At 35.4% G+C, this 27,431-nt stretch overlaps 1 protein-coding gene across 2 annotated transcripts; it reads left to right on the forward strand.

The window, feature by feature from the left end:
• The first annotated feature begins 4,864 nt into the window (after window positions 1-4,864).
• Window positions 4,865-26,606, forward strand: LOC135584077 (protein RNA-directed DNA methylation 3-like). 2 transcript variants are annotated; one of them, XM_065159540.1, is made up of 19 exons: window positions 4,865-5,150; window positions 10,348-10,586; window positions 10,667-10,822; window positions 13,297-13,455; window positions 13,550-13,633; window positions 15,770-15,837; window positions 16,160-16,477; window positions 16,567-16,615; window positions 16,690-16,845; window positions 17,266-17,418; window positions 17,488-17,560; window positions 17,627-17,785; window positions 17,873-17,909; window positions 18,037-18,101; window positions 18,363-18,438; window positions 18,664-18,728; window positions 22,825-22,917; window positions 23,024-24,883; window positions 24,995-26,606. In XM_065159540.1, exons 1-19 carry the CDS (start codon window positions 4,928-4,930, stop codon window positions 26,377-26,379), a joined length of 5,418 nt encoding a protein of 1,805 aa, XP_065015612.1. In that variant the 5' UTR covers window positions 4,865-4,927; the 3' UTR covers window positions 26,380-26,606. The 2 variants fall into 2 exon arrangements, with proteins under 2 accessions (XP_065015612.1, XP_065015613.1); XM_065159541.1 differs by lacking the exons at window positions 4,865-5,150; window positions 10,348-10,586; window positions 10,667-10,822; ... (1 more) ...; window positions 13,550-13,633; window positions 15,770-15,837 and adding an exon at window positions 15,880-16,083.
• Window positions 26,607-27,431: the final 825 nt, after the last annotated feature.

Consider the following 27,431-nt stretch of genomic DNA (forward strand, 5'->3'; position numbering starts at 1 on the left):
TACGAATATCGTCAATGGTTTAAAAGCACTTGGTAAAAGTTTTTCGGATTTTGGACTCATTAATAATATCTTAAGATTACTTTCTAAAACTTTGGATTCAAAAGTAACGGCTATTCAAAAATAAAAAAAACTTAAACTATTTCCCTCTCGAAGAACTTATCGGGTCTTTGATGATCTATTAAATGACTAATGTGGCACTTGACAAACATGAGAACCACCTTCCAAAGAACAGAAAGGATTTAGGACTTCGAACAAAAGAAAATCACTCGAGCATAAGCTAAGTGATGGTGAACTTGAACTCCTCACTAAGAAATTTAAAAAGTTCATGAAATAAAATTAAAAAAATAAAAAATATAACTACTTGCTATGAACGCAAAAAGAGGGAAGCACATTTGGATAAATCAAGCTCATCCAAAGACGAGGAGAAAATCAACAAAGGCGAGGTGGCAAACTACTCCTTAACGACTTTCAACGATGAGGTAATCAAAATATCCTTAGTTTACTTTGAAATTACATAATGTTTTTCATAAGTTATTTTTAATTTAGTTTAGAAAAAATATTTTTCTTAAAAATTATATATTTAATAATATAATGAAAATATAAGAAATTAGGAATCATGCTTATCCTTCTAGTAATTTTTTGAAAATGATCATAAAAATTATATGTTTTATGAAAATATAATAAAATATTAATATAATGCTTGCACACCAAATATGATTAATCTTATGTATGTGTTTAAGAAGTAATAATGTATATCTTAATGATTTTCATATTGCCTTCCGATTATAAATGATGATGCATGGCTTTTGTATGAAAACTAAGTATGAAAAGTTAGATTCATCTAAAAAGAAAAATGCATGGCTACAACAAACAAAATGATCTTGATGGAAAATGTTTTTTGTTTGATGAAATCAATTTCGATGATGCAAATTATGTAATGAAAATATTAAAAGTTTTGGTACCTTGGTGATTTTATACTATGCATGAGATTTAGAAATGATGCATGATGATTTTTGTGATTTATGCCTTATTGATCTTTAACGTAATAAATCTTGTACTTTTGGTTTTAAACGTTGATGCATGTATTTACTTAGCATAAATGAAATAAATCACATGAATTGAAACAACTAAAAAGAGGATAGGTTTCTTCTTGAAAGATTTCTTTTTCTCTATTTTATCGAGTTTTTCAAAAAGGAGATTAATGAATATATTTGTATCACTTTTGTGAATCTCTTGAGAATGATTTTAATTTAATGATTTTATAATTATGCATAGTGATTTGAAGTAATGATGATTTTTGGGTTTATTGAGTTTGATGATTTCTATGATTTTCATATTATTTTTTTTATTATAAATAATGAAGCATGGCCTTTGTATGAAAAACTTGAACATGAAATCAATCATAAAATTTGGAACTATAAGAACTTAGAGCTATTTTTAATCTATCTATGTTGCTTTCTTTAAATTATTTGAAAAGTGATTTTGATGATCATTTTGGAATTGATAATTTATTTTCATATTTAACCAAACACTTAATTTATTCGTGTTTATGATATGAGATGTATTTTGTATGAATCATTTTTTTTTTCATATGATTTTATCGTCTAAAGAAGAAAATTATCATAACGAACCTATGAATCTCTTGGACCATGAAAAAGATTTTTATGATTTTACATGATGATTTTGGATTTCTTTTCGTATGATTCGTTTTAATAATAAGATGATATATCCAATCGAATCATTTATCGATGTTTATGACTTGAGTTTTATTATGTAAAATTTCTTGTATTCATGAAGTATATCTTATCATCAAAATTTTCTTGATATCTTCCATGTGATGACTTGAATATTTACACCTTTATGTTATTCCCCTCTTCTTCTTTCTTATTTACAATGATAAAAGGGGGAAAGGAAATCACTGACATTTCAAGAGATCGATAAATATTTTTATTTCATTTTGAATCTCTTGAAAGGGACTTTATTTATTTGACAAATTGAATGAGTTAAAGTGATGATTTAAAAATATTTATTCAAATGGATGAATCGACAATCCTTTTGTCAAATGAAACATAAAATTTCTTGTGAATTCTTATAATTATAACTTGAGTCTTCTTTTCCTATCGTGCTTTCTATTTACAAGAAGAAATTTATCAAAAATGATATATGGTATTATCTTTCATGACATGATTTCTTTATATTTATGGCTTGTATACCTTGAAATAATTGAAATATTTTATACCATTATGTTCTTCCCTTCTTCTTTCTTGTTTACAATGTTAAAATGGGAAGAAGTTTTGATCATTCATGGTAGGATGTAATTTGACAAAATTGGTACCATCATGATATGAAATATTTATGATTTAAAATGATACATGCAATACTTATGATTTTATTAAAATGATACCTTGATCGCTATCGTAGTTAATCCTGCACAATTAAAACCTTTTGATCTTAGACAATTATTAAAAAGCTTGAATCATGTTATCCGATATGTCATTGGTTCATCAATGCTTCGTCTGATTCTTCAACCGAGATTGAACCAAGCCGACAACTTAACCACAAGTAAAGGTTCACTAACAGAAGTAATAAATATAGATATGATTTCATTCGAAAGTCAATCAAATATCATGTTTTCTTATCTTTTACCTTCTTTTCAATATAAAATATTATGTTTTTGCTAATGTAAAGTTAAAATAGGTTTTATTACGAGAATAATTCCTCAGTTTCTTTTACTGCATGAAGTCCTTGTTTTGCTTTTTAACTGTAAAGCCCCTCAAAAGTGATGGGATATTGATTTGGTTAATATATTTAATCGGTTTAAACAAATTAAGAATTAGTTAAAAAAAACCTTAAAAATTAGAATATAAATTTCCTCATAAAACAAAAATATATTTGTAAAATATTTTATATTGCATAACAATATAGATTTTTTATTATTCTTTAATTTCTAAAATAAGATGATTTGATTGAAAAAGATCTCTATTAACTCGTGAAATATGAAAAAAATGAAGCATATTTGTGCCCAATCTAAACCGAAAATAAGAACTTGAAATACTTCTATTAACAACTTATACAATGGACTAGGAGTTAGTATGATTCGATCTTGTCTCGAAAGTGCAAAATCTTCTAGATGAGTCTTCTCGAGGGAGAAGCGGAGTAGTTAAAGCTGAGTAAGGGTTAGCGAGGGCAATTCTAAGGTGGAACTAGAGTAGATCTAATCTCCGTTGGGATCTTGCACATTAGATCAATATCAGGTGAGATTTTCAATATGACCCATCTGATGCTTAAGTTAGATGATGAAAAATTAGTTTTGTATCTAGTGTAAATTTTTTTTGGGATCGGTCCTCCGTTTAGGTGTCGAGATCATTTTTTATACCTGTAGAGTCAGCATGAGGGAACTGCAACTGCAAGGGCTGCCCATACCTCCTACGGTGCATTCATGCAGGCGACCGACCCGTACAACCCCCTAGCGTGGATTGACACCAATCCATATCGTCCCTGTCAACTTTCATGAGCAATCATTTAAAATAACATAGATGAATCAACATTCATCCTAAGATCTTTTTCATGCTTCGTACCATCTAAGTTCTTAAGTTGAATTAATGAAATTTACGGTATGATTAAACAATGTTCACTTGAAGCAACTTATTTAAAAGTCTGATTTTTTTTTTAAAGTAAGATTATGACAACAAAAATAGCAATCCATATTCGGTAGAAACAGAAAATAAATATGGAGATATATGTTTAAGTACCCAAAGAATAAAGATGGAAAGAAAAAGTAACAAAGATAATAAGTCAAATAAGGTGGCCAATATAAAAGGAAGGATGATTTTATATTATCGAATTAATTAATATTTTTCTGATTAAGTAGAGGAAATAGAATACTAAAATGTGTCATATAATCTATATGATAAAAATCTTGACAGTTTATTACAAAATTATAAATAATTATAACTAAATTAATAAGTCAAACAATAAAAATTTAGATAAATATAGTAAACGTCTAGTTCTAGAAAGGACCCATTAGGTTAGTCAGTATGCATATATGTGACTGTATTATTTCCAAGATGTTACCCTTTCAAAACTTAAAATGTAGCATATTTTTTCTTATAAATTTTGATATAACATATATAGTTAACATTCATATAGAAACTCTTGGTCAGTTTAAGTTTAAAAAGTCTAAATTATCTAGAATACACATAATATTCTTAAATCATGCTGAGTATTTAAAAGATATTAATATAATTTGTAGCTTCAATTAACAGTCAAATGATAGGAAAATTAACCAAATGTAATATATATGTAGATGCTTACTTTTTAAGAAAGATATATCTACTAAATTTAAATTGGAGAAACAAATATAATACAACATTTATTTTGAAGCTATAACTGGGCTTAGATGAGAAGTTGGTCCGACGAACTTTAACTTGGTCACCGTGTGATTGGCTGAGTACAGCAACCAAAGAGGGCGTTTCTCTGGCAGGTATCAAGAGGTCTCATCGCCAATAAACTCAATTCATAGAGCAGTATAATATATCGTGCATCTACTGCGTGGCGCATTGTTATTGCCTAGTAAGCGAGTTGTGCACCACTTGGCAAGGAATAGAAGGAAAGAATTACTTTGTTTACATATTTCCGCCAGAACTGCAGCAGCTTAAGGGAGCCCGAAGAGTGATCAAACCACAGGCGATAAACTCAACTTGGAGAACGATATAATATATCCTATACGAACTACGTTGCGTCCAGTTACTGATTCGAGTAACAAGCTGACAAGAGCCACGTGGAAGAACTAATCTGATTAACGTTCTCCGCGGCAGCTAAGACGATGCGTTGCCCTCGGTAAAAACGACGGTGGAGTGGAAGCCCAAAAGGCGAAACAAACCCACACTATGCTCTTGTTGTGGTCGTCTTCCCTTTTCCGACGACGATGAAAGGGAAAGGGAAGCAGGTCGTCGGAAAAGTTGCGGCCTCGGCCGCTCCTTCCTCTTCCGTGAAGAGGAAGACAGCGGCGTCAGAGAACCCCGGCGGCTGCCGTAAGAGGCGTCGGCGACCTGGGGTTCTCCAGTTCTTCGACGATGCGGCCGTCGATGCCGATTCTGACTGCGATAACAAGGAGGAAAGCGAGGTGGATGAAAAAATTAGCGATCTAGGTATAATGTCGGTACTCTCTGAGCGGCAATCTGTACTCTAGGGTTTACGCTGCTGTCCTTTAGCTTTTTCCGTTGATTTTCCTGCAAACGACGATTCACTCGGTGTCTTGGTTGTCGATCGCACTAGTTCTAGCTCTGGGGTTTTAATACGTTTTCCTGGTGTGCAAGCAGTGGAATGATACGTTTCCATTGGTTATAGTGCCTGTTGAAAGCATCGGGAAATGGCATCACATGCTATTCGAACTACCTGTTTAAGGTTTATGGAGTTTGCTTTATTTTTATATGCTTCGAAAAACGTTGGTTTATGAGTCCGGATTGCTGAGCTCTAATGTCTTTAAGGAGTTATGCTGGGGTATTTGCTACGGTGTTTTTATTCAAATCAAGGATTGGTAATTTAAGTGTATGATGCACATTTTTGTTCTATGATATTACATCTGTCATCATGGAGGGAGTTATGTCGGAACAATATGTATGTACATAGTTGCATGCATGATCAAAATTTTACAGGCATATGTACACATGTCGGAATGTGTCGTGGTGGTTTAGCAGCTGTATTAAGCTTACATCTCCATGGATACAATCTCTTCTCTATATCAATATTTTAAAATTTGATATGTGAAAGTCATGTATAGTGGAATACTAGTTAGTTGCTTAATTTTCCAATATGGCGATAATGTTGTATCTTTGCCAGAAGATAATTTGCATTCAAAACTTTATGAACTAATCTATATTTAAATGAAGCATGACACTTTTTTTTTTATTTTAATTTCACAATTTGCTTCTTCATTATCTTGTTTATGAGCCTTTTTACCCTTCTTTCTTCAATCTAATTTTCCTTGGTTAACTCTGATTCAACAATGGTATTATCTAGTTGATATCTTGAACACATCCAAATACTCTTTGAACTCTAAAGGCATTTAATTTGTGGCGTTGCATGTGGGATTTCATCAGATTTTTGTTCTGTCCTGGTATTTCATATCCAAATTTAAGGTCTGAATCTAGCCTCTAGACATTTGTTATTTTCTAGTTTCTAATGTTTAAGTTGTTTGAGTTCGGAGGCTTGGCTGTCAGAATCTAGATGTTTGTTATACATCATGTGGATGATTTAATAAAACTGAAAATAAGAACTGCCTTCTTATCAGGTTTTGAGGATAATCTAAATCCAGTAACTCACATGACACTTACACTCGGTTGGTTAAACATTCTTTTGATATATTGATGTTGATTCATATAATTAATTTTAAACATATCAAATATTGAATTTATGTTTAAATGTTTTTTGGCTGTTCAAGTGTCTTGTGAAAGTTTCACTGTGACGTGCTGGTTTTAGTTGACTTTGATGGGCGAAACCATCCTTTCGATTCCTTTCATTACATAATTATTTAATGGTCATGTTAGGGTCCTACTTGTGCTTTACCATTTAATTTAACTCATAAATTTATGATGTCTAAAATTCACTGTAGCAACCAATCATTTTAGAAAATTACCTTAACTGACTGTGATGAGTGTCATTATTATGTCTGAAATTTACTGAAGACACAAATTTTGTTGCTTAATAGTTGTATACGTTGATAGGTTTGTGTGTGCTGTTTTAGTGTTGAATTCTATCCAAGTTTGTCTGGGGCATCTGAATATATATATTTTTAAAATAAACACCTGTATTTCTTAGAGATGTTCATGCAACTCAACTTTGTTTTGTAACTTGATGGTTCTTTTTTGATGAAACCCAAATTTCTCAATTGTTTATGATCAATTATGTTTTGATTAGTCTCATGCTTGTGCACTATCTATCATATACTCATTGAATTCTTTTGCATGTATGTGCATGGTATTATAAGGGTGAACCATCATCTATTTGTGGGATGAAGCTCTTGTACTTGTTGTGATACCGTATTAGTGTTGTTCTTGATTGTTGCAGCATATTCTGTTTGTGCTTCTGCAATTTAAGTATTGTTTTTGCTTGCTGTGAGAAATTGTCTTTGATGTGATTATTTCAATTAGGAACTCACCAAGGACTTGTATTATTGTGGTAATGGTTGCTATTATTACGTTTTTTTGGTAATTAATGTAATATTTTGGAAATACGCACACCTAATGGAACTAATAAAGCTGTATAACGCTTTGCAATGGCTGGTGTTATAGCCTAGGGTTTCTTATGGAACATTGGCTGCGCAGACAATATCTTATTATCAGGATTATTACCAACTACTGAATTCCTTCTCTTGATAATTGCGGGCTTGGTATTTTGCCCGACTGTGATATTTTCTGTTGCAACTATGTTTTCAACTGTGATTTATTTGGTGAAAAAATTGTGGGCCTCAAGTGAAATGGAGTTCTTGCTTTTGAACTAGGAAATGCAATAATTTGTCCCTCATTTTTGTAAAGCTTTGTTTTCAAGCTAATGATTCATGTCTTAAACATGCATGTATGCAGTGCCGAGAGATAGCATTCCTTTTGCTAATTAAGGATTTAGCTCTTGGCAAAGGTTGTGCCTGTTGGCCATTGATACATTTTGTATATCACTATCATACGGTCTACTAGCATAGATGTAATCATGTTTTAAAATGCCAGCCTGGTACTGGTTCGGTAGCCTGTTGGATTTGAACATACCGGTCGGTATGTTACCGTATGCTCGTTATCTGCCATATGCTGCTTTGGATTTGTGTCATTTCTATGCGCTGACATCATGGTTAAATAGGGATGTCCGTCATAAATGAGCCAGTTTATCTTTACTTCTGGTTATGGGTTGGGAACTCTTGTTTTCCTTATCACAACATATGTTCTTCTAGATGGTGATTTGTGCAGCATTGTAAAAAGTGGATTAGGATCGTAGGCCATTTGTAGGCACTTAACTGAGTGCCATTTTGTGGGTTGAACCAACTTAACCACACATTCTAGACTTTTTTCTTTCATTTCAATGTGACATGTAGGTAGTGGTTTTGCATTATTGGAAGTATACATTTCCATCTTGGTGTGAAGGCAGATTGGGCTCAATAGTTTGGGGATTGTTAGAGTAAGTTGCAGCAACAGGTGCTGTCAGAAGCACAATAGATGCATATTGTTTAACTTTAAAGAGTCCTTTCTTTTATGTCCTTTCCTTTTCCCGTGTTTATTTTTGATGTCTACCAGTGTAGTGAGATTATCTTTTTCTTTCTTTGTTTATGTTTTTCATTCTCTCTTGCCTACCTCTTCTCTCCTCCATCCATTACCCTTCTAACACTGGACATTTTCTTTTGTAGCTACTTGCCAATTATGTTGGTCTTTCTACTTCTATCTTATTTTTTTATATCATTCTTGTTTTTGTTTATTTATTCTTTATTGCTTATTCATTTTGTCATTTTTTCATTCTTTGCAACTACAATCGACATGTCAACTACCAATAATGGTTTTTTACCTTCTTCTTATGTGTTACTTTATCTTGTCTACTATCACTTAAATGTCTTTCGTCTTTGATTTTTATCCAATTACTCTTGATATGAAAATTATGGGTATATAGTTGTTGGATTTTGCTGTTTTTCTTTCAATTATTTATAATTTAGATTCTTGAAAGTTGAAACATTGCTTTTTTATTATGTTTCTTCTCAAATTTTACTTCTTTGTGTTATCCTATATGATTCATGCTTTTTAAAAATATATTATATATATTTGGATATTTATCCTATTCTTTCATTTTTATACTGGTCTTAATTTCCATGCAATTACATTTTTTAAATGGAACATTTCTTTTGACATATTAATTCATGATTAATCAATATAAGGTCACTTTTCCTTTGTTTTATGAACTTCACTCTTGTTTTAGGCAATCATTGGCGATTATTGGCTTTGGTTGTTAACAAAAGCAAGGAAAAGAGGAATGGAGTGGGTGAAAGCGGTTGGCGAGATGGAGAGGGCCACAAAGAGTTTGTGGTATAGGAGATGGAGAGGCCGGTAGTAAGCTGACGATTGAGTCGAGCTGTTGGATCAGCTAATGCATTTGGCACGAGCCCATGTTAGCTTGCCCCAGACTCAGTGGCTGCTTACACAATGCCTATGTTAGTCAACATGCCTGAGTGAATTCATGGCATGCCTAGGGGAGCGCTTGATGTGTATGTGTATGGGGGGAGGGGAGGAGGTGGTGGTGGTGATGGAGATGGAGGCTTAGAGGCATTCGTGGATATGGAATGGAAAAAATGAGAAGAGGAGTGCGCAGGCAGTGTGCAGTGCAGTGTGATGCAGGGCTGAGGGGGGTTTACCAGATTTAGGATTAGGAAATAAATAAAAGAAACTGAGCTTATTGTTTGGTCCAGTTCTGATAGGAACTTTGATTCACAGGGCTTACTGCATGGTAAGCCTTGTACCACATGAAATTCGATGATTACCGAACCATGACTGGATTGGTTAATACTGGTTGGTATGTGCCATTCCGGGCAAAATTACATTACTTGCTTTTAATATATATCTATACCATCTGAAACAGTTTTCTCTTCTTTTATCATATGTGAGGTTACACCTAATTGGAAACACATTATTTTGTCTTCCTAATAACCAATTTTACATCAACATTGTGAACTTGGTTACAACTATTTGTACATGTTGATACATAATGTGTTGCTATATCCTTGTCATATGTTATCTGATTGCTTTAGTTGATGGAATGGAATATCCATATTATAAAAGCAATATCCCATATTTTAATGTTACTTAATAGTTTTAGACTTTTAGTATTATCATCAATTATGAACTTAGCACAAACACCTGTATTTATACTCATAGTGAACCGAGTTTGTGGCCATAATATCACATGGTGGTTTTTTTATTAGTGGAGGAATCAATATCTTCTTTTATCAAAATTTAGTTCCATGTATTATCTCTTATATTGACAGTTATTAGTGTATCTTATATGTTTTTATCAGGGTCAGTTTCTAGTTTTTTTATTTTCCAAGTGGTTGTGGTACTAGGTTATTGTTTTTTTTTTTCAGTCTCTTGCACATGGGGTTAGTGTGGTAGTAGTCAGTTTTCTGGTAGCATGTTCCATTTAATATAGCACATGTGTTTCAGTTGCTACTTCTTCTATGATATTTTTGTTTGTATTTTCTACTTGCTAGTGATTTTGTGCTTTGTTCAAATAATGATACATTACTAGGTTGTTTGAATTAATTAGCTTGGCACATTTTGACATGATTGCTAATTTTATTTTTCTTTTTTCAACTTATAGTAGATTTCGCTGATGATGGAAAATATGAGAATAAAAAAATTACTGGAGATGGACAGTCCCATCATCTTCCTTTTTTCGTGAAAGAGGAGCTGAGTGGTGATGAACTAGAAGAACTAATCAATGATAGGTATGCCCATGGTTCAGAGCATGTGACATACAATGATGATTCTGCTGAATGTGATGTCAAGGCCTCAGAAGCAGATGGAATGAAGGATGTGATCATTTGGAAAGTCAAATGCATGGTACCTTTGGAAAATCTTGAAGACTTACCTAATGTTGTAAGTTACTGGCATTCTAGTGCTTCATAATTGCTTGGTTTTAGGTTGGACGTGAACGACAGATGACCTTCTGCTTCATGCAAAAGTATGTTGAGTTGGAAAACTTGGGAACGAAACTGCAGATTTCTTCTGTGTTTGCTCTCGAGCATGTCAAAGGTTATGTTTTTGTTGAAGCTGATAAACTATATGATGTTATTGAGGTAATTTGATTTCTTTATACTTTGTAAAATTTGTTAGCAGTTAGCACATTATAAGTAAATATCAGTTTTGGATCTTACTATTGTGTTTTTGGTTGCTCAAGTTAAGCGGACATATATTGATGAATTTTTTTTGTTTCCTTCGGTAAGAGTGATTTTATCTTTAACCATGATAGACCTATAATTGAATTTTTTATTTCTTGTAGTCACCTTACCAATTGTTGTTAGAGTGTGGAGGAAGACCCATAGAAGATTTTGTTGATTGCGGTGTTTTCAAAAGGTGCTTGGTTGAGGTGTCTCACAATACCTTCGTGCAAGGTGCCTCACAATACCTTTGTGCGAGGCGTTTCAGTGAAGTGCTGCTCGGGCGCTCGCCTGAGCCTCGGTGCCTCAGGCAAGCATCCAAGTTAAGTTGGGTCCAGATTCGAGCTTGGTTCGATTGAACGAGCAAGTTGGTTCAATCAAATCGTTTGAATCAAACCAAATAATATGCCCTAACACAAACAACCCCGCCTCTCTCTCGCCCCCCGCTCCCCCCCCCCGCTCAACCTAGTGAGACATACCTGAAGTGAAACCCTATATCTGTAGCTTCGTCTGCAGTTTCATCCACCGCCGCTGCCTTCTTTCGTCACCCTCGCCTTCGTTCGTAGCTTCGTCTGTTCGCCCTCTCCTTCCCCCACCTTCCTCCACAGTTGTCGACAGTCGTCGGTTCCCCCTCTTCTCAGTTCCCTCTCTAGAACTATTTAGCATTGGTTAGAATTGTTTAGCGCCATATTGATCCACTCTTTAGAACTCTTCTTTGTTCACTCTTTAGAATTGTTTAGCAGCATACTGATCCACTCTTTAGAACTGTTTAGCACTGGTTAGAAACTTGTTTAGCATAGGTCTCCATTAGTAGAAATCATATTGTGTCATTTTTATTTTTATTTATATTTATCATTCGTAATATATATTTTTAAATATTAATATTTTGGAGCGTCTCACTTCGCTCGGGCGAGTGCCTAACATCTCAAGCATTTTGGGACCTTTTGGTTAGAAGCAATCAAAAAACATTTGATGCTCCTTGTAACAAGCGATATTGCCCATAAGAGGATATCTTTTTTTTGGTAAAATCTTTGTTGATTGCTTCTTTTTTTTGGTAAAATCTTTTTTTTTTTTGTTGATTGCCTTTACAATGTTCAATGTATGAAATGCTTCATGCGTAACCATTTAAAAATACTTGGAACTAATTATCAGCCAGAATTGGTTGATTACATTGACAGATTGACTATTTAGCTGGACACTAGGTTTAAAAATGATAGATAACAAAAAAACTGAATTGAAGTAAAGCACAAACAATCCAGCCAAAGGAACACTATAAAGTCAATGGAAACAAATGTAAATTCTCTTTGTTTCTACTTGCGACTGTTGCTTACTTTCTGTGCTTTTTCGACCTTTTTTTCTTCTCTCCTCATCCACCACTTTTGTTACTTTATGTTTGGTTTTTGTTGATGCATGGGATTCATAATCGGACGTACCACCAAACTTTTAAAACTGAGGTCTTTCATAAGTGAAGGGCTTGATATTTATATTTCTTTAATGCACATGGTTATGTTATCAATAGATGTGGTATTTTGGTGTTCCATTCTTTGTTTTTCACTGCTTGAATTCAGGCGTTCTATGTTTTGGTCAACTTGTTCTTTAGATTTTCAGCTTGCTTACCTTGATCCATATTGTTCGATCCTTATCTGATATGGAAGCCATGTTTTATCTTATTCTTCTAAACCAGGCAATCAACCGATCAACGTCTTGTACTATCAAAAAGAAGAGAGACTTAATGCTGAACTAAGTTTCATAGGTGTATCATCTGGAATCTTTTGATAGGTGTATCTAATGCTAACTTCTGGTAGACTCCATTGTTCGAGAAATAGTTCCTTATGCACTTGGTAACCATTTTGTCAAAATTTTATTGGAATCAAGAGTTGTCTTATTGACATGAATTTTTGTTATTAGTCTTTGTGAAGCTAATCAATCGTTATTTAAATTCACAAAGGCCTGTAAAGAGTGAATTTATTAGTCTCGGATGAGTCTAGAACTTGTGTTGTAGTGATTTGTAATACACTAATAGCAAATCCTAAGTCAGTATATCAGCATTTTGTGTTGTAGTAATTTGTAATTTTCCTATGTGAGATGTGATTTTTCATGATTTCTTTCAAGAGAATATATGATATATGAACATGGAATACCCATCCTATCATTGAAGTATATGATTAATTTGGTCCTAATTTGGTCCTACTCTGTGTGTGTGTGTGTGTGTAGAGTAGTAAGTACATTATATACATGTGACTGTCAAATTTTTTATATTTCAGGCATGCAAAGGGTTTTGTAGCATATATTCAAGCAGAATCAATATTGTCCCAAGAAGTGAAGTTGTGTGTGTGTGTGTAGAGTAGTAAGTACATTATATGCATGTGACTGTCATATTTTTTATATTTCAGGCATGCAAAGGGTTTTGTAGCGTATATTCAAGCAGAATCAATATTGTCCCAAGAAGTGAAGTTCCACACTTGCTTGCTATTCGGAACAAATTACCTGAAGTATGTACTGGAAAGTGGGTTCGTTTGAAAAGTGGAAAATACAAAGGGGACTTGGCACAGGTTGTAATTATTTTGTTTTTGTTGGTATTACTTATCAAGGCTTTTTTATTCTTCTTTATATTCTATAGTTATGTTTATTGAATATTTTCTGTAGGTTGTGGCGGTTGATGATGGACAGAAACAATTAACTATTAAGTTGGTTCCTAGAATTGATTTACAAGCTATTGCCAAAAAATTTGTAAGATATCCAACTAGTTTGACCATTTTTGTTTACCTTTTTGTGACTGTTTCTTCTATCATGTGTTTTTGATGGGTATGTGTATAAATTATATAGCCAAATTGTATCATAGTTGATACCTTTTATCTGATGGCTTGTTTTGTTTGCTGTCTTTATCTTTACAAGGAGATATTTGTTATGTTAGGTCTTATAGAATGTGTACCAACTGCTTATGACTGATTGACACCTTTGCGTATATATTTTTAATATGCTAGGTTGCTTGAATAACCTTTAGATGAAACATGTTCAATATATAATTGATTTGAGGCAGCACAAAGTTGGACTAGACTTTGTATGGAATTGGAAAAAAATTGGGATCAAGGGCCAAAAACATGGTCATCCATGAAAAGTCCACTATATTTTATAACCTGCACTGACTGAAGGTGGTGCTTCCTACTTTATTTATCTTTCTGTGCTCAAGTGCAGTGGCATGAGTGACGGTGGTGGTGGATTTGGAAGAAGATTCTAGGTTTTCTAGATGCAAAAGTAGGTGATAGGTCTATGGTTAAGAATATGGTCATCTTGGAAGCTACATTGCTGACAGTTAGAGCTTACTACATTCTTTTGGATTTAGCTGCAGTTATGAGAGCTGGGTGGAGGATTTAGGGGATTGGTTGTGGTCTTACTATATTCAAAACATCACGGAACACATAGGTAAGATATAGGAAATAAGAGAGAGAGATTTGCTTTTGGAGATGTTGGTGTAAGAATCCTAAAATGCATTCAGGATACATAGATGAGTGGACCCATTGATGTTGCTGCCATGTTACATCTTATTGTTCTTATTGATATCATGCCTGGAAAATGCTTTCTTTTCTAAAAGTTAATGAAAGGAGATGAATGAGAGGGTTATGTTTATCGGAGCCTTTAAATTACCTTGTGAAATTCATGTTTTTGAGTGGAAATATGAAGGCGCATTAAATATCTTTTGATGTTGGCATATGAATTTTCCTGAAGTTACACAAATATTATTTACTGCTGAAATGTCTATACTTGTATGGGTATTGTTGGAAATTCAGTTTTCCTTCTATTTTGCTCATCAATCTGAGTTGCTTGTACAGGGAACAGTTATGCATGTCATTTGTGGAATTTTCTATATATATACCAGGGAAACTCTTATTTATGATGCTTATTAATTCTTATGGAGTTTTCTTTTCTCAATATGTATGTGGAATATTCTTGAGCACATACTCTCTGTCGGCCCAGTTCATCCTCAACTAGAACACAAAAACTGTTTTCTTAACCAGGTTAATTTGTCCAGGGCAGAATTTACCAATTTTAATAAATCCATGCTATGTAATTTGGATTTGATTACAATTTACAATGTTGTAGAATATGACCATTTATTTTAAAATAAATTTCATTTTTTGTGCTTTTATGGAAGTTCTCAATAACTTGAACTCTTGTAAGGCTGAAATTTTTGCAGTTCAAGAAAGAAAAAAACTACTTTTGTTTTAATCATATCCAAAACAAATGTTCTGGTTTACTCATCATGTTTTAGTCATATAAAAAAAAATGTTCTGGTTTTAGTTGTTAAAAAATTTACCCAAGACAAGTTTACACGTATTTTACTGGTTGCTGGAAACTTCCTGTGTACAAGTGATGGTTCTGTTGGTTAGTATGCTGCTCATAGAGAGTGCATTTGGTAGCTTCTGTATGCAGATCTATAGTTATCTGCTTCTGTAATGCACCTGGAATTTCTTGCTTCTTATATTTGGAATATTTTTCTCTAAAGACAGGTTGAAGGATACTGCTGTCTTTTCTTTCTTATTGTCAACTTAAAGTTGTTCAATGATCGTGAATGGAGAGTAATGTAAAAGTTGTTCAATGATCATGCATGGCGAGTGATGTAATCTAAATTGAATATTTTCTTGCCACGGCTTTACATTGTGCTCTGGTCTGAAACTTTGTTTCATACTCTGTACTAGGAAAAGGTTTTTTTTTTGATAAGTTGTACTAGGAAAAGGTTAATGGAATAAAAAATAGAATTTGGGGTTAAGTAAATACCATTGTTTTACTGATATGTGTACAATTAATGAATGAAATGCTCAAGTTAGCAGTGTTGCTACATGGATAAAATCAGTTCTAATTTGGCAGGGTGGTGGGATATCATTGAAGCTTGCTGCTGTTCCTGCACCACATTTGATAAGCTCTCATGAACTCGAGTAATTGTTTATTATATCATTTATTTCATATTTATTTAATTTTTCATTGTTTAAATCAGGGTCTGCCGTATCGAACCGTACCGGCCGGTATGGGTGGTATGTACCGGTCCGACAGGTTGTCGGTATGCGGATCACCTGTTACCGGTCCGAGTGCACTGTAGCACTGTAGCAGTGCTACAGTACTCGGCACACCTGGGTGTACTGCTCGGTATACCGTACCGGTACCGAGCCCAGGTCGAAATACCGGTATGGTACGGTATTGCGAACCTTACTTTAAACTATTTTAGTTCTAGAAAATAAAGTCAACTCTACAATCTATCAGGTCCTTCAGACCTCATATTGAAGTCAAGCGTGATCGGCTGACTGGAGAACTTTTTGAGGTGCTTGACGGCATGATGCTGAAGGATGGTTACTTGTTCAAAAAGGTTTCCACTGGATCTGTAATATTCTCTGGGGTCCAGCCATCAAGTAGTGAGCTTTTAATGTTCTCTGATGTGACTAATAATATGGTTGAAGACTTAAACTGGGTTTCAAGCATTTACAATGCTCGTAAGAAAAAGCCGGGAGCTGAAATATTGGATGATGAAGTGTCAGTTGTCACAAAAAATGATTACGGTCTTCATGATCTTGTCTTGTTTGGGTGAGTTTGTGCTGCCACATTTTCCATATTTGAGACTAATCACCTGCAATATATAATTTTGAATAGCTTTCTTCCTTTCCGACTTCCAGGCAGAAGCATTATGGTGTTATTATTGCTGTTGAGAAGGACTGTTTCAAGGTATCACTTTTGCTAAAATAATTGCTTCACCCGTTTGAATCTTTAATATGCATTTATTTTTTTAATCTTTTCAGATATTGAAAGGTGACATAGAGGGAGAAAATGTGGTCACAGTTAAGATTCAGGACATAAAGAACTCATGTGTGGATAAAATGTTCATGGCTTTGGATTGGAAGAAGACAACCATATTCATTAATGACATTGTCAAAATTTTGGCAGGGCCATTGCAGGTAATAAATATTTAATCAATTGATCTTTAAGAACACAACTCCAAGTTTGAGAGATTGAACATCATCGTAAAATCCCTATAATGTAAATAGTGAGGTTATGTTCAATAGACTAGTTTTCTTTTTCATTTTATTTGTTGTGATGCATCAGATATAGTTTTACTTAAAAATGAGCTTTGCTTGAACCAAACATCGACAACTAAATAATATTGTGTTCTTTGGTCAACGTTCTACACAGTTTCTTGGAGTGTGTGATGGTTTACTTAGTTCATAAATTTTCTTTTTGAAGTTTATCGGAACAATTTAGTATTTACTTCAGTAGTTACTGTGCTTTGTTTTTGTTCTTGCATATAATTCTTTCTCACATTGGCTGTTTATTTTCTGATAAAATAGTTGAGATTGATAGTTTACGTTTTTTGGCAGGGTAGAGAAGGAGTTGTGAAACATATGTACAAGGGCACACTCTTTATTCATGCTGAATATGAAACCAAAAATAGTGGTTTCTTTTCTGTGAAATCCGTGTCGTGTGAGAAAGTGAAAGAGTCGAAGAATTCCTATGGTGTAAAGGCTGGAAAGGTGGGGAATTTTATTCTGGATTTTTCTTGTAATTGTGACCTTTTCATTTTGTCTATTTTTTCTGTTCAGGGAAAAGAAGCAAACACTTCATTCTCTCAATCACCTATAAGAACATTTGACCGAGAAAACAATGCTCATGGCTGTATGTATCTGAATATCATTGAATTAGTGGAAAGAAAACTGTCTTAATCTTGCATTTGACATGCAGCCACCCGTCGTGGCCAAAGTGATAATGAGCAAATGTTCTCAATTGGCCAGACATTGAGGATCCGAGAAGGTCCACTGAAAGGGTACCTGTGCCGTGTGGTAGGCATCTACCGCTCTGATGTCACAGTTAAGCTGGATTCTTTAGTGAAGCTTATAACAGGTTTGTTGATTGAGAAGATTTTCACTGGAAAGATGTATATTTTTTTGATCTTTATTCTCTAACAAATATTTCATGTTCTTCATGTAGTTACGGACAAATCTCTAGCAGTGCCGAAAATAAAAGGGTATTTAATGTCCTTAAATACATAAACATTAGTTTTAATAGATGCTCGTCGCTGGATGTATCTTCTTGGTTTACTTTGCAGTATTTTGCTGCCTTCTGATTTTATTATCTGTTGTTTTCGATGGAAGAGATAATGCAACTGGATCATCTGATCAAGCTACTATATCCTCTGATCACTTTGGATTGTCCACAGGTATTTCTTTGTATAGCATTTTTTTGTCTTCCAAGCTGAATAACAATCCTTAGTTGGAGCTGAATACTGGATTTGCTAACTTTTGCAGCTTGATTTTCACATGTAGCAACTTGTGCTTTTGACATATTACAAGGAAAATTTATTTAATCCTTCGCTAGTATTTGCATCCATGTTTGTCTTTTTTCTAGATCATCAAATTATTCCAAGATTTAATTATTGTCTTACTGTATTACAATATTGAACCATTCTTTAATTTTATAGCTTGTCCATCATTTGGAGAAACATCAACACCAGCAGAGAAAAGTTCATGGGACTCTGTGATGCCATCATTTGGCAGGTTCGGTGACCACTCTGTGCTTTCCTTTGCATGTTTGTTTTGTCTTAACTTTATTCTTACCTTTGTTTAATTTAATTAAATTGGCTAACTGAAAGTGGTTCGTAATATATGCAGTAAAGCGTACAATTTACTTAAGATTCTAAACTAATCTGTGGCATTGTTAATCATATGGCACATTGTGAATCACTGTGGCCACTCCTGATTTTCATTTTAAATTCTTCACAGGGATTCTTGGCAACCTTTTTCTTCCTCCAATCTATCAGTTGCTTGTAACAATGAGAATCAAACAGGTAGCAAATTCTAGAAGCTACTTATCTTTTTCATGTTCGTTATTATTTAATTTCATTTGACTGGGTGACTATTACATGGACTTCCACTTTGAAACCCACAAGATATGTTGGATTTGTATTCATGCATCTGTGAGCAGGGCACTTATCCGACACTTCAATTATACTCTTCCGATTTGAAATGAGATAACAGCATAGAGATGAAGCCTTTTCTGATTGTATGGCCTTCACTTCTCACAACATTTTAGCACAATTGTCACATGTATATTTACAAATTATTGCTCTTGTGCACGTTCTTGTATCTCCGTTGTGTCAGCTTGCCTAACTGGATACTTGGATGTGTGGCTGAATTAAATTGTCGGGTACGAGTTCATGTAACAATGTTTGAACTGGTTATTATTTTTGGAGATGTCATCCAATCAAACTCAAATTGTTTCCATTTATACATTGGAAAGTCGATTTTGAGCCATATATGCATTGTGTTTAAATAGTTTTTACATATTGTTACATGCGTTTCTTGCTGAATCACTGCAGCTGTGATTTGGCTAATTGATTTTGCAGGTATAAAATGCCAAGTTTTTCAATTATTACACTCTTAGAGCATATATTGAGAATTAGTGAATTAACTTCTGTATGTAAGACAAATTTAAACTGTGATGACCCTTTCTGTGCACTGTAGCTGGAAACAATGATGTTTAGTAGGATATAATGATACTGTATTTAGCATTGTTGCCTTCTCTAAATCTATTTCTGTCGAAGGTGGTTATGATGCACACTATTGAAGTCTAACAATCTTTTTCTCCTGAGACTTATAAATCATGTAAACATTTGGTCAATGCTTCTTCCTGTTTATTTTTTCGTGTTTCATGTATTGTTCTAGGACATGGTGGATCCTTGTACTCTGGCTGTCCTTTTCTTTATATTGTCCTCTGACATATTTGCTGCTACATGTTGAAGTTATGAGGATATGTTATCTGAAATGTAAAAGAAGATATCAAATTATGAACTGGGTCATTTTTATGTTTTCAATTTTAAGAAGATACTTTTTAGTTTTAAGTTTTTGTATGTTGTGTCTTGACTGTTACAGAATTGAGCTGTTTTTTGTTCATAGATTGTGGTAGCTTCTAGATGCCCTTTCTGTCTGTAGCCATCGATGATCAATTAATTAGGATTTTATATCTTGGGCTTGCACATGCGACAAGAGCCAAATGTGGTAGATCCATGTATCTTATTTGATAGTCATGTACATGGACCCTAATCACTCATACATATATGGTGCATGTGAACTTGTTGCTTAAGCCATTCAGGATTGATTGGTCATCAGTTTAGTTGCTTCAGGGACTGATGTAGGTTTGTGAACTAGATAGACCATCTCGTGCAGCAGTAAAGTTAAATGCATTCAATCAGAGAACATAAATGCATAAAAGGCTGTTTTTCAGATCACCCACACTCACCAGAGTCCCTGTAGAATTGTATTTGGATCTTGCACTTTCTTTAGACTAGAGTATGTGAAAACAATGAAATGTAGATCACCTAATGATAATAAAACTTGACTAACAAGTTGTCTAGAGGCCTTCGGTGTCACCAAAATTTTCATTTAATCAGAGAACTTGCATGTCTAAAAGGATTAGGGGAGTATCTCATCAAAAGTTATCACCTCCTTGTATTTCAGCTGGCTTATTGAAAATGGACCTCTGAGGCTCTTTTTCTTGCGTGAAGTTGTTGGAATATTTGTGCTAATAGAAAGAATATAGGACCTTTTATTTTGCCTGTTAAATGAGTTGAACTGGCCCAACTATTCAAATGAATGGGCTTGAACGGTTGGGTTTTGACGAACTTTAGTCGAATCTTAGGTGTTTTGGCTCACTACTACTAATGGTTGGCCAAAGCACATGAACTTTGATTGAATCCAGGCTGTTGGCATATTGAGCTGTGTTTGAATCGCTCCTGGTATGTTCAGCATCCGGTGAGACAGCCTTTTCTTTTTCCACTCAGCTTAGTTTTTGAGTTAAGTTGATTCTTTTTATCTATTTTAAATAAGACATAAGGGATGTGTAATGGAGACAATTACATGATTCTGATGGACCATAATTCTTCTTCCCAAAATGTTCATTAAATATTTAATTGTGACTCAAAACTTGCCTAATCTAAATTTAATTTTACTGAATAATTTTTTTTGTTCAGACAAACTTAAAATTCAAATGTTTCTGCTGCAGCATCACATAATATTTTTATATTCGAACCATCTCTTTTAAAATATATATTAATTTGGTTAGATGACTTTATGTATCACAAACTTGGAAAATTATCGAGTCATAGATTAGTGTGATTAAATTGAACATGTGCCTGTTAATATTCTACATTTCAAGTTGGTTTTCCTTTTGTAGTTCCTTTTGTGTGGTTCTTGTCATTGTATAAAATTTCACGTGGACTAGTCCATACCCCATAGTATTTATTGGTTTGAACATGAACCGGCTGACACAGGACTAGTCCTTTTTGCCTAGTACAGTTCAGTGAGTAGGTTATTGCTTGGTAACTATAAAAAATTAGGCCTATCGCTTGTCTCGGTTTCAATGATTTGGCATTTTGGTCGGTCTGACTTTAGGCAGTCGTCTGCATTATTAATACCTCTCTCTTGTTATCCCCTATTTCCTTCACATTGCTTCACATTAATACCTCTTCGACTTTCGACAATTGTTGCTCTGTCACGGTGTGTTGCTGTCAAGGAGTTCGATTCACGACTGAGACCCTTTTTAGTGTTGATTTTGGGTGTTTTTGTTTGCTTTCACCTAGACAACTTGTAAGGGTTATTTAATAGTCTTAGCAGTCCCATTTTGCTTTTGTAAAACATTCAAGCATTGTAGATAAAGCCATGTCGTGTGGGGAAAATGACCAAAACAGTCCTGTTGATTTGTGGCTGAAACGTTCCCCCCATCACACGTTTGCAATGTGAAATATGGCACCCTAGAACCCTTTGGTGGCATTTTGCCAGATGGGGCTTTAGACATCATGCCATTCCGAGCTTACTAGGACTATCTTTGTACTTTGTATTGCCCATAAATTGTGCTTGTGCGATCATGAGTTTATTTTTTGGATTTGCACATGCATTTAAGTTAATGAACATGTTACCCGTTTCTTTTGCTTGCAGGTCCCTATGGGACTGTATGAGGTTATGTCGTAGCTAACCGTTTGCGATGGATATCGCAAGGGTGCTGCATGACCTAGGTAAAAACCAACTAAGATTCTTGGAAGCTGGCCTTTTGTAGATGGATGTCGCAAGGGTGTCATACTATTTAGGCAAAAACCAAAGAAGTCCATGACAACTCTTCTGCTTGTTACATCTGCTCTTCCTCTTCTCCTCCTATACCTCTTCTTCCTCTTACTGCTCTGCTTCTCTCTTCTCCTCCACTTCCTCTTCCTACTTGTACTGTATTACTCTCCTAATCAGTGTCTCCTCTTCGTCTTCTTCGTTTTCTTCTCCTTCTTTCCCCTTCTCAGTGTTGACCAGCATATTGGCATACCATGTTTCAGTATGCTGGTAGTTATAGGACCCATATAAGTTCAGTCAATGAGTGATCTAATCGAGGAATACTTATTTTCTGCTTTAACAGTTCACCCCTCTGTGTTGTTTTATCTTTTCCTGTTTATGAGTTTCAACTGAAAGCAGAAGTGCAGTTCACCCCTATAATAGATTTTGCAACATGCATTTGACAGATTATAAACAAGTGTTTGCAGAAGTTATCTATAGCAAGGAAGGGGAATTGATAAATACTTTGACCTTGTTAAATCATGTTTACAGCTTGGTAATTTTAGTTGGCTGGCAAACCTTTTTTCCTTTTATCACTGTTTGTTTGCTTGAACACTTTCGGATTGGTCCTATTTTTATAAGCAGAAGGATGCAAAGATGATCCTTGGGGTAATAAACTGGTGTCTGTGTCTAGTACTGACACAGGTGATTATGATAAAACAATGGATGATTGGGGCAAAAAATCTTGTTCTTGTACTAGTGGGAATTTTTAATGCTTATTGCCGCTAATATAGCTTTTTTAGTCTTTGCACCTTTGTTGAGTTTATATTGTCTTGTTCTAATATTAAACAGATCATGGAAATGAGGCTGATCCTTGGAGTAATATGGCAACAGCCACTGGTAAACAGACCTCAGGTGGTTCCATTGAGATCACGGATGGTTGGGGTAAAACAACTGGTTCATTTACTGCTGTGAAGGCTTAAGCAATTCTACCTATTGTAACTCTATTGATTGCATGAGAACTCTGATTGCCTACTGTAACCTTGAACAGGTCTAGGACTTGGAGCTGATCCTTTGAACAAGGTGACATATGCTAATAGAACTGATGCACCTACTTCTGATGGAGCCATAGGTGGATGGGGTAATTCATCCAATTCAGGTTTGCTGGAGAAGGCTTCCAGTGGTGCTGGAGATCAAGCTGGAAGTAGTGAAATAAAATCATATGATTGGAGCAACAAAGCTGCAGTTGTTCTGAGGAATGATGTGGATGGATGGGAGAAATCAAAAACTTCCGTAGATGATGCTGGAGGAATCTGGGATAATGAGAGTGTTAAAAAGAGTAATGCATGTTCTTGGGACAGTGAAGGAATAGGAAAAATGAGTAAAAAAGAAGATGCATGGGACAAAACTGCAAAATCTCAAGAGAAAAGCAATGACAACTGGGATGTTGCTGCTATTGGTCAGACTCAATCAAACAATAATACATGTTCTTGGGACAATAAAGAAGGCAAAATAAGTACTGAGGATGATGCTTGGCAAAAAGCTGCAAAATTGCAAGATACAAACAATAACAGCTGTGATGCTGTTGCCATTGGTGGGTCCCATTCTATTCAAAACCATGGATGTGAGGTTGGTGATTGGGATAATGCAAAGAGTCCATCTGCTAGTCTATCTGGTTATCGTGTCAAAGCAAAAGAGAATGACAAAGCTGTAATTGGCAGATTAAGCAAAACAGGAGTTTCTGGCCAAAGTCAGAATTGTCTAGGGGACAATCGAATGTCACCCAAAGGAAATTATGATTTCAACTGGAACAAAGGAAAAGACTGTGAAGGAGCTGATGCAAATACTCGGATGAACTCAGAAAAACCTAGAGAATTACAACGTGTTGGTGGTCTAGGTGCAACTGATAATGATAGATCCCAGGACAGCTGGAGTAAGAACCATAACTGGGGTCAAACTTCTAGTTTGGAAAGAGAAAGGGAACAAGATAATGGACATAGGAACCATGATAACAACTGGAGCCGGCAAAACAAATTTAATGTGTTTAGAGGAAGTAGTTGGGAAAGAGGAAGGGGATTCCATGGAGTAAGTGGATGTATGAGGCATGATGCAGGAGATCAAGAGTGGTCATCTGGTAGGGGAGGAGGTAGAGATGAAGGCAGAGGCAAGGCCAGGGGACATTCTGGTGAAGCTGGAGGTAATAGGGATGGTCTTAGTGACACGAGATCTGTTGGGCAAGTTTGCAATTGGGATAAGGGCCATGGTGCGATTGAAACTTCAGATTGGAAGAACCAGCAAAGTTCTGTGGATTCGTTGTCTAATTGGGAAAATGATAAAAATGCTGACTGGGATAAATTGAGAAATTGTAATCAAAATGAATCATTGGGAAAAACTGGTCAAATGCATTCCTGGAGCAAAAATAAATCTTTAGCTGGCCAGTCCTTGTCTAGTTGGAGCAGCTTCTCACAAGATGCTGATGCAAAAAAGGATGCCAAAGGTGTGGATGATGCTTCTTGTTGGGAGAAGGGAGCAAGTTTACCTGAGGGAAGCAGCAACTGGGAAAAATCTCATGCTGGGGAACAATTTGAGTTGAGTAATGATGACAAAAACAAGTGGAGCACTACAACTACATCTGGATGGGTAGGTGATTCTTTAAAAAATGTACCTGCGGCTCCGGAAAATTTGCATATATCCATTTGTAGAAGGTTCATTGGGGACAATCAGGACATGTCCATTGTAAGTGATGGTAATAAGCCTGGTTGGGATAAATTGTCATCCAGTGATGAAGGTAAGGCTGCAGGTGGATATGAATGGGACAGCATGAAAGCTTCAGGTGCAAAACAAGTCTCTGGCTGGTGTGGCTGGACTGACCATGCTTCGGAAGTAAAAGCTTATGAGAAAACAATTAGAGGTTAGTGAATGATTTTAGCTTCTTTATTTTGACATATGACTTGATTGTATGAATGCAATTCATGACTTTTCCTGGTGCTTTTTGTTCAAACCCAATCATCCACTTTTACAGGAGCTTGGGATGGACCGAGAGCTGATAAGTCTTGCAAAAATTCAACCGGTGCTGGTATAAATAGCTGGGAGGTAGCTGTAAGAAGTGATGAAAAAGCAAGAGGTGTCATTTTGGACAAGTCATGTGATTGGACTCATTCTGAGGTTAGCAGTGGAAATGTAGATGCTTGGGACATGGAGGGAAAAAAGAGAACTGCAGATGGCAATTGGGACACAACTACTAATTCTCAAAGGGAGAAGACTGATGAAGATAATAATTGGGGTGATAATTCAAAAGAAAGTAAAGAAGATTTCACAGTTCAAGGTGGATATCAAACTGACAGCAGGAATGCTGCTGTTCTACATTCTACACAACCAGGAACGGAACATTCTGGCCAAGTTAGCAGTTGGGAAAGAAAAACGAATTCTTGGTCTGGTCAGTGGAAGGATAGACAGTCAAATGATTCGAAAGATTGGAAACAAGGAGGATCCAAGCAAAGTGAAAATGATACATGGTACGGGCAAAAATCATCTGGTGAAGAATTTGGGAAAGGTGATCAGGTTGACAGATGGAGCAAACCTAGAGAAGGGGGTCATGGGTTCGGTAGAGGAAGAGGTGGAGGACAAAATAGCTGGGACAGTGGTAGCTGGAATAAAGAAATGGATCATGTTGGTAATCAAAGATCTGGTTGGGGAAGAGGAAGGGGAGGAAATAATGAGGCTGATGGTGAAAAGCAATGCAAATGGAACAAGCTGAGAGATTTTAGTGAAGACAGGGGATCTAGTTGGGTAAGAGGAAGAGGCCGATTCGGAACAAGAGATAAAAGTCAAGGTGACAATTCCGATGGGCCACCCAACCAGCAAGGCAGATGGTCTGGAAGCGGAAGAGGTTGGGGGCGTAACAGTGGTTATAATTTTGATGGTGGAAGGCATTTTAGTCATGGTGGCGGTAGGGGTCCTGGTCACAGTAGTTTTTTCTCATCTGATATGAAGGATGACAGGGAGAGCTGTGGTGATGGATCATTACCTAGAAATTCTGTATCGAGTTGGGGCAGCAACGAAAACACTGGTCGGGAAAAGTCCAAAGACCATGCAAATTCCGAATGCGGAGGAAAAACTAATCAACAACATGATTGGAGCAAGGGAAAATCTCATGATGGTGACTCATCTGGCTGCAGTAAAAGGTCGTCAAACTGGAGCAAAGATGAAGCAGATGTTGGAGAAGAGAACTGGGCCAGGACCAAGGAATTTGGTGTTGTTCAATCTTCATCTTGGAATAAATGGTCCACGGATACTGAAGATATTGGTGAGGCATCTGGTACATGCAGAAATTCCAAAGATGCACAAGCTGCAGGTGATCAAGGGTGCAGTTGGGACAAAGCAGCTGTGTCTTGGGACGAGCACTAACAACGAAGGATGTGGAAGCAAGGGAGGATAGTAATATGTATTTTTGGTTTGTACATATATCTGAATTATGCTGATAAATCATGTAAATTTCCGTTCAATTGTCTGCTGTCCTGAACCTAGCTTGTTGGACTGTTTCTGGACTTCAAATGTGGTCTTATTGGCATTTAGACTTCTTTGAAAAGCTTGTCTAAAATCATCTTTTATGGTAGCATTTTAGCTTGCGCGAATTTGCATGAGTAGCTTGTTATCTCATAAACCTCAGGATTTATGTAAACTGTTAGATCCCTAGTTTATCATCGATGCACATCTTGATTGTTGTAGCTAAGGATGTGTTAAAAGTTAAAATATCAGGTTATATAACCTTGCCAATCAATATAATTCTTTTTTAAGTGCTTATTAGCTAAAGTTGGATTAATTGGGATTTCTATGGAAAGGGTGATAAGGTCTCTTAAAGAAGCCAATTTATTTTAGATTATTCTGATTAAACTCATTTGATCATATTTATCTAATCTCGTATCACTTTGTTTTCATTTGTTGGTTTTGATCAATACTGCCATTTCAACTCAAAGTTTTATTTTGGTCGAGGCATTTCAAGGGTTTCTTTCCTTTCTGAAGCGTTGTTTGAAACCTGAGTCCTTTGTGGTTCAAGCTGAGGGAGATCTATATGACGAATTTTTGCTCGAATGGCAGAAAGAAATTTTGATGTGCCTAAAGCAAAAGTTAATGGAGATTATTTTCCACGTGAATTGCTTATGGGCACTTTGGTTGCCTCTTCACCACGGTTATCCCATAAGAAAATATCGGGAGTTACATCTGGCCAATCATCTTTGACTAAAATAATTTGGACTATAGTTTTTATTTATTTTTTGATTGTATTTATGAAAAAAATGAATGTTCTCTCTAAACTTGTAATATTCTAATCTCTTTCTGATTGCCACTTTATCCTCCTCGCTTCTCACGTCACTATCCTTTCTCGTATTCTCATGAGTATCATCACCACTCTCCTCTTTTTGTCTTCCTCCTTTCCATTTTCCTTTTGCTCTTTTTATCAT

Source organism: Musa acuminata, chromosome BXJ3-7, assembly GCF_036884655.1.
Source record: "Musa acuminata AAA Group cultivar baxijiao chromosome BXJ3-7, Cavendish_Baxijiao_AAA, whole genome shotgun sequence".
NCBI lineage: Eukaryota > Viridiplantae > Streptophyta > Magnoliopsida > Zingiberales > Musaceae > Musa > Musa acuminata.